Genomic DNA, 13,818 nt, shown 5'->3' with positions numbered 1-13,818 from the left:
CATGCTAACATGCTAACACTGATTATACCTACCAGACCCTTCAGACATGCTAACATGCTAACACTGATTATACCTACCAGACCCTTCAGACATGCTAACACTGATTATACCTACCAGACCCTTCAGACATGCTAACATGCTAACACTGATTATACCTACCAGACCCTTCAGACATGCTAACACTGATTATACCTACCAGACCCTTCAGACATGCTAACATGCTAACACTGATTACACCTACCAGACCCTTCAGACATGCTAACATGCTAACACTGATTACACCTACCAGACCCTTCAGACATGCTAACACTGATTATACCTACCAGACCCTTCAAACATGCTAACATGCTAACACTGATTATACCTACCAGACCCTTCAGACATGCTAACATGCTAACACTGATTATACCTACCAGACCCTTCAGACATGCTAACATGCTAACACTGATTACACCTACCAGACCCTTCAGACATGCTAACATGCTAACACTGATTATACCTACCAGGCCCTTCAGACATGCTAACACTGATTATACCTACCAGACCCTTCAGACATGCTAACATGCTAACATTGATTATACCTACCAGACCCTTCAGACATGCTAACATGCTAACACCGATTATACCTACCAGACCCTTCAGACATGCTAACACTGATTATACCTACCAGACCCTTCAGACATGCTAACATGCTAACACTGATTATACCTACCAGACCCTTCAGACATGCTAACATGCTAACACTGATTATACCTACCAGACCCTTCAGACATGCTAACACTGATTATACCTACCAGACCCTTCAGACATGCTAACATGCTAACACCGATTATACCTACCAGACCCTTCAGACATGCTAACATGCTAACACCGATTATACCTACCAGACCCTTCAGACATGCTAACATGCTAACACTGATTATACCTACCAGACCCTTCAGACATGCTAACATGCTAACACTGATTATACCTACCAGACCCTTCAGACATGCTAACACTGATTATACCTACCAGACCCTTCAGACATGCTAACATGCTAACACTGATTATACCTACCAGACCCTTCAGACATGCTAACACTGATTATACCTACCAGACCCTTCAGACATGCTAACATGCTAACACTGATTATACCTACCAGACCCTTCAAACATGCTAACATGCTAACACTGATTACACCTACCAGACCCTAGGTAGACCCTTGCTCATTGACCTTTATTCCATTTAATGAACTGGGTGTGTCTCAGCAACAGGACGTCCTGGTTCTGTTGGAGAAGACAGACTCCGCCCACGATGACTGTCTCCTGGGGGAGGAGTCAGGTCGGGTTCAAGGGTCACACATGACTGTCATCAACCCTCTGTCTGACCAATCACGGCCTCCCAACGACCAACACAACCAATCGGATCCCGCCTCGGATGACAAGAGCCAATTGAAGCCTCCCCCTGAATACAAGAGCCAATCAGAACCTCCGGTAAAATACGCCACATATAACCTTGCAAAATATTTGTTTTGTTTCATCTTTCTAGTTTGCATTGTCTCTCCATTTCCTCCTTTAGTCCATCCTCCCATCTCAGACCAGTGTAGAGAAGACCCAGCTGGTTACAGCACCTGTCAGGTGAGACACAGACAGACACACACACACACACACACAGACATACACACACACACACACACACAGACAGACAGACAGACAGACAGACAGACACATAGACACATAGACAGACACATAGACAGACACATAGACACAGACAGACAGACACACACACACAGACATACACAGACATACACAGACAGACAGACAGACAGACAGACAGACAGACAGACAGACAGACAGACAGACAGACAGACAGACAGACAGACACATAGACAGACACATAGACAGACACATAGACACAGACAGACAGACACACACACACATAGACACAGACAGACAGACACACACACACACATAGACACAGACAGACAGACACACACACACATAGACACAGACAGACAGACACACACACACATAGACACAGACAGACAGACACACACACACATAGACACAGACAGACAGACACACACAGACAGACAGACAGACACACACAGACACAGACAGACAGACACACACACATAGACAGACACACACACACACACACACATAGACACAGACAGACAGACACACACACACACACACACACACACATAGACACAGACAGACAGACACACACAGACACAGACAGACAGACACACACACACATAGACACACACACACACACACATAGACACAGACAGACACACACACACACACACACACACACAGACAGACACACATACACAGACAGACACACACACAAACAGACAGACAGACAGACACAGTGGTGAATTGTTATCCCTCGTCTCTGTGTGTGTGTGTGTGTGTGTAGCGGTCCGAGGTGTGTGGCGCGGTTCGACTACGAGGGTGAGGAGGAAGACGAGCTGACCTTCTCCGAGGGTAACGTCATCGCTCTGACGGAGGTGATTGATCAGGAGTGGGGGCGGGGTCAGATCCACGGGCGAATAGGAATCTTCCCCCTGGCCTTCACCGAGATCCTGGAGGAACCACCCCCGTCGCCAGGGTTACAGACCATTGTCGAGACAACTAAATCCTCAGGTGAGCGAAACCCAAAGTCCTTCAATTACTTAACCATAATTGTGTGTGTGTGTGTGTGTGTGTGTGTGTGTGCAGACCTTGATTAGACTTTTCCTTTCAATTTTAGTTGTTTCCTTCTTGAAAAACGCCAAACATATAGACCTAGAAAGATTTGGCCAACTGGATTCTAGTGGAGCTGTATGTGGTGATCCTATAGCCTTGTCTTTCTGTCCTGTGAGGCTAGTTATGCTATAGCCTCGTCTTTCTGTCCTGTGAGGCAGGTTATCCTATAGCCTCGTCTTTCTGTAATGTGAGGCTAGTTATCCTATAGCCTCATCTTTCTGTCCTGTGAGGCTAGTTATCCTATAGCCTCGTCTTTCTGTCCTGTTAGGCTAGTTATCCTATAGCCTTGTCTTTCTGTCCTGTGAGGCTGGTTATCCTATAGCCTCGTCTTTCTGTCCTGTGAGGCTAGTTATCCTATAGCCTCGTCTTTCTGTCCTGTGAGGCTAGTTATCCTATAGCCTCGTCTTTCTGTAATGTGAGGCTAGTTATCCTATAGCCTCGTCTTTCTGTCCTGTGAGGCTAGTTATCCTATAGCCTCGTCTTTCTGTCCTGTGAGGCTAGTTATCCTATAGCCTCGTCTTTCTGTCCTGTGAGGCTAGTTATCCTATAGCCTCGTCTTTCTGTCCTGTGAGGCTAGTTATCCTATAGCCTCGTCTTTCTGTCCTGTGAGGCTAGTTATCCTATAGCCTCGTCTTTCTGTAATGTGAGGCTAGTTATCCTATAGCCTCGTCTTTCTGTCCTGTTAGGCAGGTGATCCTATAGCCTCGTCTTTCTGTCCTGTGAGGCTAGTTATCCTATAGCCTCATCTTTCTGTCCTGTGAGGCTAGTTATCCTATAGCCTCGTCTTTCTGTCCTGTTAGGCAGGTGATCCTATAGCCTTGTCTTTCTGTCCTGTGAGGCAGGTTATCCTATAGCCTCGTCTTTCTGTCCTGTGAGGCTAGTTATCCTATAGCCTCGTCTTTCTGTCCTGTGAGGCTAGTTATCCTATAGCCTCGTCTTTCTGTCCTGTGAGGCAGGTGATCCTATAGCTTTGTCTTTCTGTCCTGTGAGGCTAGTTATCCTATAGCCTTGTCTTTCTGTCCTGTGAGGCTAGTTATCCTATAGCCTCGTCTTTCTGTCCTGTGAGGCTAGTTATCCTATAGCCTCGTCTTTCTGTCCTGTTAGGCTAGTTATCCTATAGCCTCGTCTTTCTGTCCTGTGAGGCTAGTTATCCTATAGCCTCGTCTTTCTGTCCTGTTAGGCAGGTTATCCTATAGCCTCGTCTTTCTGTCCTGTGAGGCTAGTTATCCTATAGCCTCGTCTTTCTGTCCTGTTAGGCTAGTTATCCTATAGCCTCGTCTTTCTGTCCTGTGAGGCTAGTTATCCTATAGCCTCGTCTTTCTGTCCTGTGAGGCTAGTTATCCTATAGCCTCGTCTTTCTGTCCTGTGAGTCTTTGAGAGTAGATAGTTGACCACATAGACAGGTTCATTAGGAGCAGAGTTAATTGTTAAATGTGAAACGGATCCTCTCTGCCTGGCAACGGATCCTCTCTCCCTGGCAACGGATCCTCTCTCCCTGGCAACGGATCCTCTCTCCCTGGCAACGGATCCTCTCTCCCTGGCAACGGATCCTCTCTCCCTGGCAGAGGGCCTGGCAGAATGTTCGTCCACAACAGAACACCCTTCAGTAAAGCTGAAGATTTGTGTGTTAATATTTATAAATGTGTGCGTACCCACCTGTGTGTTCTCTCTCAGACGTTCCAGACCAGTGGGTTGTGGCAATCCACGACTTCCCAGGTCAGACTGCAGAGGATCTGTGGTTCCAGCAGGGGGCGCTGATCAGAGTAACGCAGCGTGTCGACGCAGACTGGACCAGAGGAACACTGGACGGACGGGAGGGACTGTTCCCCACTACCTTCACACACACCTGTAACACAGGTAACACACAGAGTAGGGGGAAGTTGCCCTAGATGCTGATCTGGGGTCAGTTTTGCTCCCCATACTAATGGTTAAGGTTTGGGAGGAGGGGAAGTTGCCCTAGATGCTGATCTGGGGTCAGTTTTGCTCTCCTCCCCCATACTAATGGTTAAGGTGAGGAGGGAAGTTGCCCTAGATGCTGATCTGGGGTCAGTTTTGCTCCTCCCCCCATACTAATGGTTAAGGTTTGGGAGGAGGGAAGTTGCCCTAGATGCTGATCTGGGGTCAGTTTTGCCCCCCCCCCCATACTAATGGTTAAGGTTTGGGAGGAGGGGAAGTTGCCCTAGATGCTGATCTGGGGTCAGTTTTGCTCCCCCCCCCATACTAATGGTTAAGGTTTGGGAGGAGGGAAGTTGCCCTAGATGCTGATCTGGGGTCAGTTTTGCTCCCCCCCCCATACTAATAGTTAAGGTTTGGGAGGAGGGGAAGTTGCCTAGATGCTGATCTGGGGTCAGTTTTGCTCCCCCCCCCCATACTAATGGTTAAGGTGAGGAGGGGAAGCTGATCCGAGATCCGTCTCTTCATCTTTGGTCTAACCATATTTTCTGCTCCTCTCTGAAGCTCAGCCAATGACGGGCCAGCCTGTGGCCAGGGGCGTGGCCAAGGTCCTGTTTGATTTCAGTGGAGAGAGAGAAGATGAGCTCTCACTGAAGGTAGGTGAAGGTAGATGCAGGTATGGTGGAGGTAGGTGAAGGTATGGTGGAGGTAGATGAAGGTATGGTGGAGGTAGGTGAAGGTATGGTGGAGGTAGATGAGGCTATGGTGGAGGTAGATGAAGGTATGGTGGAGGTAGATGCAGGTATGGTGGAGGTAGATGCAGGTATGGTGAAGGTATGATGAAGGTAGATGAAGGTATGGTGAAGGTAGGTGAAGGTATGGTGGAGGTAGATGAAGGTATGGTGAAGGTAGGTGAAGGTAGGTGAATGTATGATGAAGGTATGGTGGAGGTAGGTGAAGGTATGATGAAGGTATGGTGGAGGTAGATGCAGGTATGGTGGAGGTAGATGCAGGTATGGTGAAGGTAGGTGAAGGTAGGTGAATGTATGATGAAGGTATGATGAAGGTATGGTGGAGGTAGATTAATTTATAGTGGAGGTAGGTGAAGGTATGGTGGAGGTAGATGAAGGTAGGTGAAGGTATGGTGGAGGTAGATGAAGGTATGGTGAAGGTAGATGAAGGTATGGTGAAGGTAGGTGAAGGTATGGTGAAGGTATGATGAAGGTATGGTGGAGGTAGGTGAAAGTATGGTGGAGGTAGATGAAGGTATGATGAAGGTATGGTGGAGGTATGGTGGAGGTAGATGAAGGTATGGTGGAGGTAGATGAAGGTATGGTGAAGGTAGGTGAAGGTATGGTGGAGGTAGATGAAGGTATGGTGAAGGTAGGTGAAGGTAGGTGAATGTATGATGAAGGTATGGTGGAGGTATGATGAAGGTATGGTGGAGGTATGATGAAGGTATGGTGGAGGTAGATGAATTTATAGTGGAGGTAGGTGAAGGTATGGTGGAGGTAGGTGAAGGTATGGTGGAGGTAGATGAAGGTATGGTGAGGTAGGTGAAGGTATGGTGAAGGTATGGTGAAGGTAGGCTTGCTCAGCACTTTGTGAGTGTGTGTTATTTTGTCACAGATGAAGTAGAAAGTCTAATGATCTCTCCCTTTACCCACCCCCCTTTCCCTGTCTCTCTTTCCCTGTCTCTCTGTCCCTGTCTCTCCCGCTCTCTGTCTTTCCCTGTCTTTCTCCCTGTCTCTCTTTCCCTGTCTTTCTCCCTGTCTCTCTTTCCCTGTCTTTCTCCCTGTCTCTCTTTCCCTGTCTTTCTCCCTGTATCTCTTTCCCTGTCTTTCTCCCTCTCTCTCTTTCCCTGTCTTTCTCCCTGTCTCTCTTTCCCTGTCTTTCTCCCTCTCTCTCTTTCCCTGTCTTTCTCCCTGTCTCTCTTTCCCTGTCTTTCTCCCTGTCTCTCTTTCCCTGACTTTCTCCCTGTCTCTCTTTCTCTGTCTTTCTCCCTGTCTCTCTTTCCCTGTCTTTCTCCCTGTCTCTCTTTCCCTGTCTTTCTCCCTGTCTCTCTTTCCCTGTCTTTCTCCCTGTCTCTCTTTCCCTGTCTTTCTCCCTGTCTCTCTTTCCCTGTCTCTCTTTCCCTGTCTTTCTTTCCCTGTCTCTCTTTCCCTGTCTTTCTCCCTGTCTCTCTTTCCCTGTCTCTCTTTCCCTGTCTTTCTTTCCCTGTCTCTCTTTCCCTGTCTCTCTTTCCCTGTCTTTCTTTCCCTGTCTCTCTTTCCCTGTCTTTCTTTCCCTGTCTTTCTTTCCCTGTCTCTCTTTCCCTGTCTCTCTTTCTCTGTCTTTCTTTCCCTGTCTCTCTTTCCCTGTCTTTCCCGCTGCCCCCCCTATTTCCCTGTTTTTCTCCCTGTCTCTCTTTCCCTGTATCTCTTTCCCTGTCTCTCTTTCCCTGTCTCTCTGTCCCTGTCTCTCCCGCTCTCTGTCTTTCCCTGTCTTTCTCCCTGTCTCTCTTTCCCTGTCTTTCTCCCTGTCTCTCTTTCCCTGTCTTTCTCCCTGTCTCTCTTTCCCTGTCTTTCTCCCTGTATCTCTTTCCCTGTCTTTCTCCCTCTCTCTCTTTCCCTGTCTTTCTCCCTGTCTCTCTTTCCCTGTCTTTCTCCCTCTCTCTCTTTCCCTGTCTTTCTCCCTGTCTCTCTTTCCCTGTCTTTCTCCCTGTCTCTCTTTCCCTGTCTTTCTCCCTGTCTCTCTTTCCCTGTCTCTCTTTCCCTGTCTCTCTTTCCCTGTCTTTCTCCCTGTCTCTCTTTCCCTGTCTCTCTTTCACTGTCTTTCTTTCCCTGTCTCTCTTTCCCTGTCTTTCTCCCTGTCTCTCTTTCCCTGTCTCTCTTTCCCTGTCTTTCTTTCCCTGTCTCTCTTTCCCTGTCTCTCTTTCCCTGTCTTTCTTTCCCTGTCTCTCTTTCCCTGTCTTTCTTTCCCTGTCTTTCTTTCCCTGTCTCTCTTTCCCTGTCTCTCTTTCCCTTTCTTTCTTTCCCTGTCTCTCTTTCCCTGTCTCTCTTTCCCTGTCTTTCTTTCCCTGTCTCTCTTTCCCTGTCTTTCTCCCTGTCTCTCTTTCCCTGTCTTTCTCCCTGTATCTCTTTCCCTGTCTTTCTCCCTCTCTCTCTTTCCCTGTCTTTCTCCCTGTCTCTCTTTCCCTGTCTTTCTCCCTCTCTCTCTTTCCCTGTCTTTCTCCCTGTCTCTCTTTCCCTGTCTTTCTCCCTGTCTCTCTTTCCCTGTCTTTCTCCCTGTCTCTCTTTCTCTGTCTTTCTCCCTGTATCTCTTTCCCTGTCTTTCTCCCTGTCTCTCTTTCCCTGTCTTTCTCCCTGTCTCTCTTTCCCTGTCTTTCTCCCTGTCTTTCTTTCCCTGTCTTTCTCCCTGTCTCTCTTTCCCTGTCTCTCTTTCCCTGTCTTTCTTTCCCTGTCTCTCTTTCCCTGTCTTTCTCCCTGTCTCTCTTTCCCTGTCTCTCTTTCCCTGTCTCTCTTTCCCTGTCTTTCTTTCCCTGTCTCTCTTTCCCTGTCTTTCTTTCCCTGTCTTTCTTTCCCTGTCTCTCTTTCCCTGTCTCTCTTTCCCTGTCTCTCTTTCCCTGTCTCTCTTTCCCTGTCTTTCTTTCCCTGTCTCTCTTTCCCTGTCTTTCCCTGTCTTTCCCGCTGCCCCCCCTATTTCCCTGTCTCTCTCCGCTCTCTCCCAGGCAGGGGAGGTAGTAACAGAGGTGGTGACAGTCGATGAGGAGTGGTATCTGGCGGATGCAGGAAGGAGACGAGGCCTGGTCCCCAAAAACCACCTGACACTGCTTCCTGACAGCTGCAAATAGGACTATGTGATCTATATATATAAACTACATTGTCATAAGTATGTGGACACCCCTTCAAATTAGTGGATTCAGCTATTTCAGCCACACCCGTTGCTGACAGGTGTGTAAAATCGAGCGCGTCGCTTTGTGATCTCCATAGACAAACATTGGCAGTAGAATGGCCCGTACTGAAGAGCTCCTGTTTGACAAGTCAGTTCGTCAAGTTTCGTCAAGAGCTGCCCCGGTCACCTGTAAGTGTTGATATTGTGAAGTGGTGTGAAGCTCACCTCTTATTGGACTCTGGAGCAGAGGAAAACGCGTTCTCCGGAGTGATGAATTGCGCTTCACCATCTGGCAGTCTGACGGACAAATCTGGGTTTGGTGGATGCCAGGAGAACGCTACCTGCCCTAATGAATAGTGCCAACTGTAAAGTTTGGTGGAGGAGGAATAATGGTCTGGGGCTGTTTTTCATGGTTCAGGCCCCTTAGTTCCAGTGAAGGGAAATCTTCACGCTACAGCAAACAATGACATTCTAGATGATTCTGTGCTTCCAGGTTTGTGGCAACAGTTTGGGGAAGGACCTTTCCTATTTCGGTATGACAATGCCCCTGTGCACAAAGCGAGTTCCATACAGAAATGGTTTGTTGAAATCAGTGTGGAAGAACTTGACTGGCCTTCACAGAGCCCTGACTTCAACCCATCGAACACCTTTGGTATGAATTTTAAGTCCCCTTAGCAATGTTCCAACATCTAGTGGAAAGCCTTCCCAGAAGAGTGGAGGCTGTTATAGCAGCAATGTTCCAACATCTAGTGGAAAGCCTTCCCAGAAGAGTGGAGGCTGTTATAGCAGCAATGTTCCAACATCTAGTGGAAAGCCTTCCCAGAAGAGTGGAGGCTGTTATAGCAGCAAAGGGGGGACCAACTCCATATTAATTCCCATGATTTTTGAATGAGATGTTCGACGAGCAGGTGTCCACATACTTTTGGTCATGTAGTGTATCTTTGAATATGTGCCTTCAGAAAGTATTCATACCCCTTGACTTATTCCACATTTAGTTTTACAGCCTGAATTCAACATGGATTAAATAGTTGTTTTTTTTCTCACAGATCTACACACAATACCCCATAATGACATCACAATACCCCATAATGACATCACAATACCCCATAATGACATCACAATAACCCATAATGACAAAGTGAAAACATGTTCTTCGAAATGTTTGCAAATTTATTGAAAAATGAAATGCAATATCTAATTTAAATACACCCCTGAGTCAATACTTTGTAGAAGCACCATTGACAGTAAGTCTTTCTGGGTAAATCTCTAAGAGCTGTGAGTCTTTCTGGGTAAATCTCTAAGAGCTGTGAGTCTTTCTGGGTAAATCTCTAAGAGCTGTGAGTCTTTCTGGGTAAGTCTCTAAGAGCTGTGAGTCTTTCTGGGTAAATCTCTAAGAGCTTTCCACACGTGGATTGTGTAACATTTGCCCATTTATAATTTTCTAAATTCTTCAAGCTCTGTCAAATTGGTTGTTGATCATTGCTAGACAAATTTATTTGAAAATCTATATCAAGAACAGGATTCAATCAAAACTGTAACTAGACCACTCAGGAACATTCCATGTCGTCTGGTGAGCAACTACCGTGTAGATTTGGCCTTATGTTTTAGGTTATTGACCTGCTGAAAGGTGAATTCATCTCCCAGTGTCTGGTGGAAAGCAGACTGAACCAGGTTTTCCTCTAGGATTTTGCCTGTGCTTAGCTCAATTCCATTTCTTTTTTATCCTGAAAAACTACCTCGTCCTAAAGGATTTCAAGCATACCCATAACATGATGCAGCCACCACCATGCTTCAAAATATGAATAGTGTTATTCAGTGATGTGTTGAATTTCCCCAAACATAATGCTTTGTATTCAGAACAAAAAGTGAATTTCTTTGACACATGTGCCTTGGTTTGGAATATTTGTATTCTGTACAGGTGTCCTTTTCCCTCTGTCCTGGTCATTGAGATTGAATCTGTGTTTGAAATTCACTGCTCCACTGAGGGATCTTACAGATAATTGTATGTGTGGGGTACAGAGATGAGGAAGTCATTAAAAAATCACTTTAAACACTATTATTGCACACAGAGTGAGTCCATGCAACTCATTATGTGACTTGTTAAGCACATTTTTACTCCTGAACTTATTTTAGGTTTGCCGAACAAGGAGTTACACAAGGAGTTGAATACTTATTGACTCAAGACATTTCAGCTTTTCATTTTTTATTCATTTGTAAACATCTCTAAAAATAAAACATATTTCCACTTTGACATTATGGGGTATGGTGTGTAGTCCAGTGACAAAATCTCAATTGAATCGATTTTAAATTCCGTCTGTAACAGAACAGCATGTGGAAGAAGGCAAGGGGTGTGAATATACACTGAGTTTTTAAAAAGCATTGCTGAATCCAGGTAAAACCTATGATGTTTTTATCTATTCGAAATCCACTTTAATCAAGTGTAAGATTCAGATTAAAGAAGGATTCTTGAGCCTCGGTGTATCGATGCCATTCAGAAGGTTCAACGGACAAGACAAAGTATTGAATTGCCTTTGAACCGGGGTATGGTGTTAGGTGCCAAGCGCACCGGTTTGTTTCAAGAACTTCCAACGCTGCTGGATTTTTCACGCTCAACCGTTTCCTGTTTGTATTAAGAATGGTCCACCAAGCAAAGGAGGTCCAACCGACTTGACACAACTGTGGGAAGCATTGGAGTCAACATGGGCCAGCATCCCTGTGGAACGCTTTCCACACTTTTTTGTAGAGTCCATGTCCTGAAGAATTGAGGCCGTTCTGAGGGCAAGAGGGGGGTGCAATTGAATGTGAGGAAGGTGTTCCTAATGTTTTGTCCACTGTGTATATAGCAGGTCTGTGTGGGTGTGTGAGGTACAGGGACTGAGAGAGAGAGTGTTTGTTATGCGAATGAATGAGTATGTGTTGTAGTACTGATGTGGTTGATGAGCATTCTGTTTACATCTCAGTATGATAAGGAATAGATAGAAAACAGTTTGGCAAACTACCCTCCATATTGACACCAAACTACCCTCCATATTGACACCAAACCACCCTCCATATTGACACCAAACCACCCTCCATATTGACACCAAACTACCCTCCATATTGACACCAAACCACCCTCCATATTGACACCAAACCACCCTCCATATTGACACCAAACACCCTCCATATTGACACCAAACCACCCTCTATATTGACACCAAACCACCCTCTATATTGACACCAAACCACCCTCCATATTAACACCAAACCACCCTCCATATTGACACCATCCATATTGACACCAAACTACCCTCCATATTGATACCAAACCACCCTCCACATTGACACCAAACCACCCTCCACATTGACATCAAACCACCCTCCATATTGATAACAAACCACCCTCCATATTGACACCAAACCACCCTCCATATTGACACCAAACCACCCTCCATATTGACACCAAACCACCCTCCACATTGACACCAAAGCACCCTCCATATTGACACCAAACCACCCTCCATATTGACACCAAACCACCCTCCATATTGACACCAAACCACCCTCCACATTGACACCAAACCACCCTCCACATTGTCACCAAACCACCCTCCATATTGATAACAAACCACCCTCCATATTGACACCAAACCACCCTCCATATTGACACCAAACCACCCTCCATATTGACACCAAACCACCCTCCACATTGACACCAAACCGTCCTCCACATTGACACCAAACCACCCTCCATATTGATAACAAACCACCCTCCATATTGACACCAAACCACCCTCCATATTGTCACCAAACCACCCTCCATATTGATAACAAACCACCCTCCATATTGACACCAAACCACCCTCCATATTGACACCAAACCACCCTCCATATTGACACCAAACCACCCTCCACATTGACACCAAACCGTCCTCCACATTGACACCAAACCACCCTCCATATTGATAACAAACCACCCTCCATATTGACACCAAACCACCCTCCATATTGACACCAAACCGTCCTCCACATTGACACCAAACCACCCTCCACATTGATAACAAACCACCCTCCATATTGACACCAAACCACCCTCCATATTGACACCAAACCACCCTCCATATTGACACCAAACCACCCTCCATATTGACACCAAACCGTCCTCCACATTGACACCAAACCACCCTCCATATTGACACCAAACCACCCTCCATATTGACACCAAACCACCCTCCATATTGACACCAAACCGTCCTCCACATTGACACCAAACCACCCTCCATATTGACACCAAACCACCCTCCACATTGACACCAAACCACCCTCCATATTGACACCAAACCACCCTCCATATTGACACCAAACCACCCTCCACATTGACACCAAACCACCCTCCATATTGACACCAAACCACCCTCCATATTGACACCAAACCACCCTCCATATTGACACCAAACCGTCCTCCACATTGACACCAAACCACCCTCCACATTGACACCAAACCACCCTCCACATTGACACCAAACCACCCTCCATATTGACACCAAACCACCCTCCACATTGACACCAAACCACCCTCCACATTGACACCAAACCACCCTCCATATTGACACCAAACCGTCCTCCACATTGACACCAAACCACCCTCCATATTGACACCAAACCACCCTCCATATTGACACCAAACCACCCTCCACATTGACACCAAACCGTCCTCCACATTGACACCAAACCGTCCTCCACATTGACACCAAACCACCCTCCATATTGACACCAAACCACCCTCCACATTGACACCAAACCACCCTCCATATTGACACCAAACCACCCTCCATATTGACACCAAACCGTCCTCCACATTGACACCAAACCACCCTCCATATTGACACCAAACCACCCTCCATATTGACACCAAACCACCCTCCACATTGACACCAAACCACCCTCCATATTGACACCAAACCACCCTCCATATTGACACCAAACCATCCTCCATATTGACACCAAACCGTCCTCCACATTGACACCAAACCACCCTCCATATTGACACCAAACCACCCTCCACATTGACACCAAACCACCCTCCATATTGACACCAAACCACCCTCCATATTGACACCAAACCACCCTCCACATTGACACCAAACCGTCCTCCACATTGACACCAAACCGTCCTCCACATTGACACCAAACCACCCTCCACATTGACACCAAACCGTCCTCCACATTGACACCAAACCGTCCTCCACATTGACACCAAACCACCCTCCATATTGACACCAAACCACCCTCCATATTGACACCAAACCACCCTCCATATTGACACCAAACCGTCCTC

General features: G+C 46.6%; 1 protein-coding gene across 1 annotated transcript in view; it reads left to right on the top strand.

Moving 5' to 3' along the window:
* The window catches only part of LOC135536937 (SH3 domain-containing protein 19-like), a 55,655-nt gene extending 44,684 nt beyond the window's left edge, over positions 1-10,971 (top strand). Inside the window, 6 exon segments of the mRNA XM_064963160.1 lie at positions 1,248-1,472; positions 1,558-1,616; positions 2,407-2,633; positions 4,410-4,592; positions 5,193-5,284; positions 8,338-10,971. Coding sequence (XP_064819232.1) covers positions 1,248-1,472; positions 1,558-1,616; positions 2,407-2,633; positions 4,410-4,592; positions 5,193-5,284; positions 8,338-8,460 — 909 coding nt within the window. The 3' untranslated portion in view covers positions 8,461-10,971.
* The last annotated feature ends 2,847 nt before the right edge of the window (positions 10,972-13,818 follow it).

The sequence above is a fragment of the Oncorhynchus masou genome, unplaced genomic scaffold (assembly GCF_036934945.1).
Source record: "Oncorhynchus masou masou isolate Uvic2021 unplaced genomic scaffold, UVic_Omas_1.1 unplaced_scaffold_686, whole genome shotgun sequence".
Taxonomy (NCBI): domain Eukaryota; kingdom Metazoa; phylum Chordata; class Actinopteri; order Salmoniformes; family Salmonidae; genus Oncorhynchus; species Oncorhynchus masou.
Note: the sequence above shows the minus strand (reverse complement) of the source record. Positions and strands in the feature narration are given on the sequence as shown.